The sequence below is a fragment of the Hemicordylus capensis genome, chromosome 6 (genome assembly GCF_027244095.1).
Source record: "Hemicordylus capensis ecotype Gifberg chromosome 6, rHemCap1.1.pri, whole genome shotgun sequence".
Classification (NCBI taxonomy): Eukaryota; Metazoa; Chordata; class Lepidosauria; order Squamata; family Cordylidae; genus Hemicordylus; species Hemicordylus capensis.
Window position 1 is genome coordinate 148,794,099 of NC_069662.1, and position 7,398 is coordinate 148,801,496.

The 7,398-nt window shown below is 42.7% G+C and overlaps 1 protein-coding gene across 6 annotated transcripts in view; it reads left to right on the plus strand.

Annotated features, from left to right (window-relative positions):
* Positions 1–6,684, plus strand: part of CREM (cAMP responsive element modulator) — a 45,703-nt gene extending 39,019 nt beyond the window's left edge. For 5 of the 6 annotated variants that reach the window (XM_053259653.1, XM_053259652.1, XM_053259655.1 and 2 more), the window contains 2 exons: positions 2,030–2,186; positions 5,555–6,218. In XM_053259653.1, coding sequence (XP_053115628.1) covers positions 2,030–2,186; positions 5,555–5,699 — 302 coding nt within the window. In that variant the 3' untranslated portion in view covers positions 5,700–6,218. Of the gene's footprint in view, positions 1–2,029; positions 2,187–5,554 lie in introns of all 6 variants that reach the window. The other variant, XM_053259651.1, reaches the window with a different exon arrangement.
* Positions 6,685–7,398: the final 714 nt, after the last annotated feature.

Consider the following 7,398-nt stretch of genomic DNA (forward strand, 5'->3'; position numbering starts at 1 on the left):
CATTCTCTCTCTCCCTCTCTCACCCACCAAGACTGTTCCATTTTCTCTCTCTCACTCCCACCAAGACTGCTCCATTCTCTCTCTCTCTCTCTCACTCCCACCAAGACTGCTCCATTCTCTCTCTCTCTCTCTCCCACCAAGACTGCTCCATTCTCTATCTCTCTCTCCCACCAAGACTGCTCCATTCTCTCTCTCTCTCTCCCACCAAGACTGCTCCATTCTCTCTCTCTCTCTCCCACCAAGACTGCTCCATTCTCTCTCTCCCACCAAGACCGCTCCATTCTCTCTCTCCCTCTCTCTCCCATTCTCTCTCTCTCACTCCCACCAAGACTGCTCCATTCTCTCTCTCTCTCTCTCTCTCTCTCTCTCTCTCTCCCACCAAGACTGCTCCATTCTCTCTCTCTCTCTCCCACCAAGACTGCTCCATTCTCTCTCTCTCTCTCCCACCAAGACTGCTCCATTCTCTCTCTCTCTCTCCCACCAAGACTGCTCCATTCTCTCTCTCTCTCTCCCACCAAGACCGCTCCATTCTCTCTCTCTCTCTCCCACCAAGACCGCTCCATTCTCTCTCTCTCTCTCCCACCAAGACCGCTCCATTCTCTCTCTCTCTCTCCCTCCAAGACCGCTCCATTCTCTCTCTCTCTCAGGCCAAGCCTCCTGCTGCATCCTTTCCATCTTTCTTTCCCCTTCTCCCTTCTTTTCCAAAATTATGAGAAGAGGTTCTCATTTTTCCCCCCTTAAAAGTGTTCCATGTTTTGTGTGATGATTTGGCAGAGGTGGAAAGGAAGAACAATGCATTTTATTATGTATTTTGTACAGATTGTATAATATTTATATTATTAGAATGAATTTTAATTCAACTTATTTCATATTAATTTAAATCAATCTTGGCCTGCCAGAACATCAAAAGTTAAATATTGATTAAATTCATTTTTAATTCATTTTTAATTCATTTCACTTTAATTCAGTTGATTGGTTGATTGATTGATATTAAGTGTTACTCTAATAATCAGCACCCTGGGAATTGACCTCGGCCTCCATGAACCAAGTCACGGTTGGTTTCGGCCCGCCAGGTCATTTGAGTTGTGCAGGCCTGGTCTAAAGACAAGGAGAGAATTCCTTCATCCTTCATCAGAACTACTATCTTAGTGTATGCAAATACTGTATGTGCTGTTTCCATCACTTAGAAGTCATATGACTAAGTTTTCTTGACTCAAAGTATAGCCCTAGTTTTTAGTAGCTTTACTTCATTGGTTCCTTCCTTTAGTGTAGAGCAGATCTTGTGTCCTTGAAAAGAGAGTTCACGATGGCTATAGTTCTTGTTAGGCTTGCTCCCCAAGTTGTGATCAGGGGGCCTACATTTATAATTGGTTCAAGGAGTGCTCTTGGGCAGATGAGAAACATGATCATCTGGATTATATGTCATCAAGTCGAAATATGTCCTTTCTGGCATCTGGAAATAGTATGTTCACTGGCCATTGAGAACATTTGACTGGAACATTCATTTGTTTCTGAGCTCAATTCAAAGCAATTGCTTTGGCCTTTAAAGTCCTGAATTGCCTGGGGCCATGTTACTTTAAATACCATTTATGCCCTTGTGACTTGCTAGAGTTCTAAGGTCTGCTTCAGGGGTTCTCCTCTCAATCCTGCCCTTGGTTGAGAGTTATTTGGCGAGTGGCAGAGACAGGGCCTCTTCCATGGTGGCACTTACTCTTTGGAACGTTCTCCCTAGAGAGGTACCAATGCTTCGTTCTCTGGCTGTTTTTAAATGGAAGTTGATTTTTAAATTCTGCACAACTTCTTAACATTGTGTGTTAATATATAAAGTTTTAAATCAATTGAACACTGGGTGTTTATGGGGGTTTCTTTTGTAGTTTTTACTGTGTGTGTTCTCTTTTATTGTTAGCTGCCTTGAGTTTTTAACAGGAAAGTTGGATCTAAACCTTTCTATCAGTAAATATTTCAGAAGTTGTGTTTGTCACTTGCTTTTTCATTAAAACTGTCTCTTTCTCTCTTGTTTTAATTATAGCTGCTACAGGTGACATGCCAACTTACCAGATCCGAACCCCAACCACAGCCTTACCTCAAGGGGTTGTGATGGCAGCCTCCCCAGGAACGTTGCATAGCCCACAGCAGCTAGCTGAAGAAGCAACACGTAAACGAGAGCTAAGGCTTATGAAAAATAGGTACCATTATTTTTATCAAAAATAATGGCTAGTCTTTACTTTCAAGAGCAAATGACAGGAAAGGTTAGGAAAAATTCAGCATAGGCCTTTTCTCTAAGGTAAACAGCTGAGTGGATTCTTGCATAAAAGATTGTGCACCTTTTCATGTAGTTGCTGGGGAGAGAGCAATCACCTCTTTCCCTGCCACTAATAATTTATTATCACTTCAGCTCTGTTGCCCACCCCACTTCAGATGGTAGATGATTAGAAACAGTTTGTGATGTCTTCTCCTGCTGAGTTCAGCAAATGCCAGTTTGTGTCACTTGTTAAATTGGTCCGTGTAGTTGTTTTCCTTTCCTGAAACTTGGTGATAAAATTGAGAATGCAAGTTGTCCATTCTGGTGCTAATGGAGGAAGCATAGTTTCCTCAATTGCTAGGGCAATCGAAACAGTTCCACTGGTCATGAAAGAATTTGCAAGATTACTGCAAAGTCAGGTTAGTTTTGCTTTGTATTTCTTGAGAGGTGTTATTAAGAGAGCTTTTGGTGGTAGGTATTCTTAGGCATTTATGCAGAGCAGGGCTGCACAACTTTGGCCCCTCCGCTGTTTTTGGATTACAACTCACATCGTCCCCAGCCACAGTGGCCAATAGTGAAGGATGATGGGAGCTGTAGGCCCACATCTGCTGGAGGGCTGAAGTTGACCAGCCCTGATATACAGCTTTCCTTCTAGAAACCACTGTTCAATTCGAATATAACACTCGGTCTGAAACACTTGCAGAATATGAAATAGATGTTCAGTATAAATCTGCTTATTTAATAAAATTAGACAAAATGCACTTAAGATTATTCATTCATTGCCAGTGTTTTAGATTGGAGTTCTGTTTGAGGCAGACGTTGTAATGAAGCCCTTGTAAAGGAAGAGTGAAAACCTTCTGCTTTCATTTTAGGTGTGTAGGCCCTGTTAAATTTCCAGTGGTTGATTTCATATCTGTTACAGCAAAACACATATGAAACACATTTGTGTAGAATATCCTCCTCTTATAATAGATATTTGTGTGAAGTTGCCTGACTTTAGGTTTGGGGTTTTGCACTTCTTGGTGGGTATTTTCTGGTGTGCAGAATATACTAATGTTTTTCATATTACTTCCTGTGTGCCTTGTCTCTGGGCTCCATGCATGTCCGCTGCTAATACTAATGGCTGTTGTTAGCATGTGCTTTGCAGGAGAAAGCTCAGTCCATTGTAAATAACCTTGTCACTGCTCGCTGCATTCATGGTATTGCTTGTTCTCATGCCTTTTTGTTTTAAATTGCTCATCAGAAGTATACATCTCTCATAAATCAGAATCTCTCCCTCCCTCTCACACAATTGCATCCTTCTCTCTTCAGGTTAAATCTCACGTCTGCTGCCAGTAATGCATACACAACATGCATTAATTCTTTTTAACATTTGTTAGGAACTTAGGAAGCTGTCTTATACTGAGTCAGACCATTAGTCCATTTAGCTACACTGACTAGTGGTGGCTCTCCAAGGTTTCAGGCAGAAGTCTCTCCCAGCCCTACCTGGAGATGCCAGGGATTCAACCTAGGACCTTGTGCATGCAAAGCAGATGTTCTACCACTGAGCTGCAGTCACATCCATTGTTCCCTCTAACAAGGATTCCCAGATGTTGTTGACTACAACTCCCAGCATCCCCAGCTGCAATGGCCTTTGGTTGGAGATTATGGGAGTTGTAGTCAACAGCATCTGGAAATCCCTATTAGAGGGAACACTGGTCCCATCCCCGGTCCATATTCATTATATAAATAACACATAGGACCCAGTGCTTGTGCATGCGTGGACACCGTTGTGTGTGCTGATGCCGCACGGGGCTTCTTGCGATGTGCGCTGTCTCAGCAGGAAGCTCCATGGGGTGGTGGAGAGCAGGCAAGGACCTGCTCTCCGCTTTCTTAGAGCTCCTGAGCCCTGTTCCCCAAATGGGCTCGAACCGTGGTTCGTGCACATCCCTAGTCAAAGAGCTGGCTGGCCAGCCAGCAGGGGAAACAGTAGATTTCTGATTTATCTTTCCCCGTAACAGCCTGCTGACTTGCCAACATCACTGTGTTTTGTGGTGGAAATGCCGCATTTGTGTAAACAACACATTGAGGGGGGAAGGCTCGAATTTTTTTAAAAAAACATCAGAAATACCGCATTGGCATAAACACTGCAGTTATACAGTGTTATTTATTCCCTGCAGGAAGAGTGGGGAGAGGAGGATGTGATTTGGAGGCAGCAGCATAGCCACAGGCGGTGTGGGGGTGCCTTCAACGTACAGGTATAGCACTCCTTACCTGTTGGCCCTCTCCCTGCCGCTTTCCCCCTGCCAGCTTTCGAGTTTGAAGGAGAGGTGTGGGGCTGCAGCGTTCCTTCCAATAGGTGTCGGCATGCCCTGTGCATGCCAACGCGATCGGGGCTGCAGGAAGGAATGCTGCAGCCCTGCACCTCTCCTTCAAACTCAGGAGCTGACTGGTGGGTGGGGGGAGCAGCAGGGAGGGGGTGGACTGGTAAGGAGCGCCTTACCTGTTCGTTGAAGGCCCCCGCCCCCCATGTCCCACCCCAGGGAGTGCACAAACTGTTCTGCTGAATGGCGCCCGTTCTGGCGCCCTCTCTCCCAGCCGAACAGAAGAAAACCCAGCAGAAACAGCACATCAGCAGAAATGCCGCAGGTGGCAAAAACTAACGTGTAAAAACGCATGTGCTGTGGTGTTTCCACCAGAAAATACGGTGGTACTTCTGTTCCCCACCACCCTTGTAATAGCTGCTTCATAATGAATGGATACGCCCCCTGGCACCTCATCTCCAGATAAGCCAAACTAACTGATTTGTAATTGGCTTTTCCTTTCACAAAAAATCAGGCTTTGGTAAAATTTCAAAATGGCATGAAACTTTAATCTGAAGAGAGAACCTAGCATTTGTCTCTGACACTTCATTACATAGCATTTTGTAGGTTAAGACTATGATGCTTCAGCTGTCTGTTTAAGCATGCAAACTTGGGATGTTGTGGGACTTTGCAAATACTCTGCTGCTATTTTAATTCAAGTTTTTGATGTAGCTTAAAGGTATTTGTTGTTGTCTCATAAGAGTGAATGCTCTTTGACTATCTGCATTGTAATAATTTCTCACACCAAATGTGCTAATCTGATCCTGTGTTTGTCACTGAGCTTCATTTGTTGTTCTGTGTTGTCTGTTGACCAGTCTGTCTAAAATTTGTGGTGTGATTGTTGTGTGGTTTACTGATTGGCACTTGTTCAATTCATTGTGGCATTTCTGGAGTTGGAGGTTATCTTATTTATCCGGGTTTTCATTTGTTGTGGCTGCTCCTGTAGTCATTTGCCTTGTGTTGGTTCCAGGGAAGCTGCTCGCGAGTGTCGCAGGAAGAAGAAGGAGTATGTCAAATGTCTTGAAAACCGTGTGGCTGTGCTTGAAAACCAAAACAAGACTCTCATTGAGGAACTCAAGGCCCTCAAAGATCTTTATTGCCATAAAGCAGAATAACTGGTGTTTGGCTATGGACTTTTTTTTTGCTATGAACGCTAATCAAGGCATGAGATGAAGCAATTCTCCAGATTGCCATGTGACCCTTGAGGAAGGGACAATATGTGGCCCTTGTGATCCCAGTTCTTCTTAGGTGTTTTAAGACTGGGGAGTTCCAAAATTTGGAAGGTATCACAGTCTCCATCCTATACCGAGCTTTCGTCACTGAGTTCTTTCCCCCAGTCCAGTAGTATGCCAAAAAGTGTTTTTGTTTGCCCTCTTTACTTCTGCTTTTTTCAGGGAAGCTGCAAAAGAATGTCGACGGCGGAAGAAAGAATACGTGAAATGTCTGGAGAGTCGTGTTGCGATGTTAGAAGTCCAAAACAAGAAACTTGTAGAGGAGCTAGAAACCTTAAAAGACATTTGCTCTTCCAAGACAGACTAGTGTCAATACTGAAACTGTAAACCGGCTACAGCATGTACAGATGCTTCTGCAGGCAATGTCTAGTCAACAAGAATTATGACTTTTCTTTTGTATCATTTGTCTTCTACTCCAGCCTCTAACATTCCTGAAACACTTTGCTGCATTTTTGTAGATTCTTCGTTGAAACTTCAGGTGTCTTTTTCTTATCCAGAAAGAGTCAAATGTTTAAGGCAGTGTGAAGTCCATGTTTTCAAAATGCAGCATCTGCAAGAACTGCTCTTCTGCTCAATATTTTCATTAATTACTTTAAATACATAACTTTGGTAGTATCCCACATGCACCAGTATTTTAAAGTGATAAAAAATAATGCATCTAACACAATGAAATGAAAACCACCCAAAGTATCTCAGGAAAGAGTTATATAAAAAGTATGTTGTTATGACATACATGTATTAGAATACTAGTTTACAAATGAATGGATGGCATATTTTTATATTCATCGCTTTGTGGAAAAAGTATTGTATTGCTGTCACTGAGTGCCATGGTTGAAACTAGTTTTTAAATAGAACCATGTTGGTTAAACTTTGTAGTGTTTGGTGTTTATTTTAATATGTGGCCCCATTAAGAAGTTAATGGTGTATGCTGTGAAGCAAGGTGAGTGGACACATTTACTGTGTCTCTTATTTCATGAGCAGCTTCTTGAATTGTAATACAAAAATCCTAAATCAGTCTGTTCATTGAGACAAAAGGTTCAGCCTCTCCTCATGAAGGGAATTCTACATAACTTCTACAAGTGCTGTTGGTTAGCTCTGCCTGCTGGTGACTGCTTATAGAAAGTTGATGAAATGTAAATAATATTTGAGGAACTTGATTATCTCTTTTCCATCAGCCAGTTAAGTGGAGAGTAGCTCTACAGTGTCTTACTTATTTTTTCCTTTGGTTCTCTCTTCTTCAGTTTGACTATTTTGTCTTGCAGGCATTTGATAGTTCTCGCTTGCCTGTGTTTTCTCACAGGCCCCATTCTCTAGTATAGGCCTGATTTCCCATGCCCATTTAACAGGAGATTGGGAGCTCTGAAAAGAGAGCGCTCACAATGATCAAGAGTACATGCAGTCTTTGTGTTAGTAACAAACTGGATTTCCTGTTGGGTGACTGTGGTAATGCTTCCACTTCCTGTGAGACATTCTTGAGACTTACTTAATGGCTGCAATTGAATGGACTACAGTAAAATTACAAAGGCCTTACAAAAATGTAATCTGTCAAGTGGATGCTCTGTTTCATTGTACTCTTGGAAAA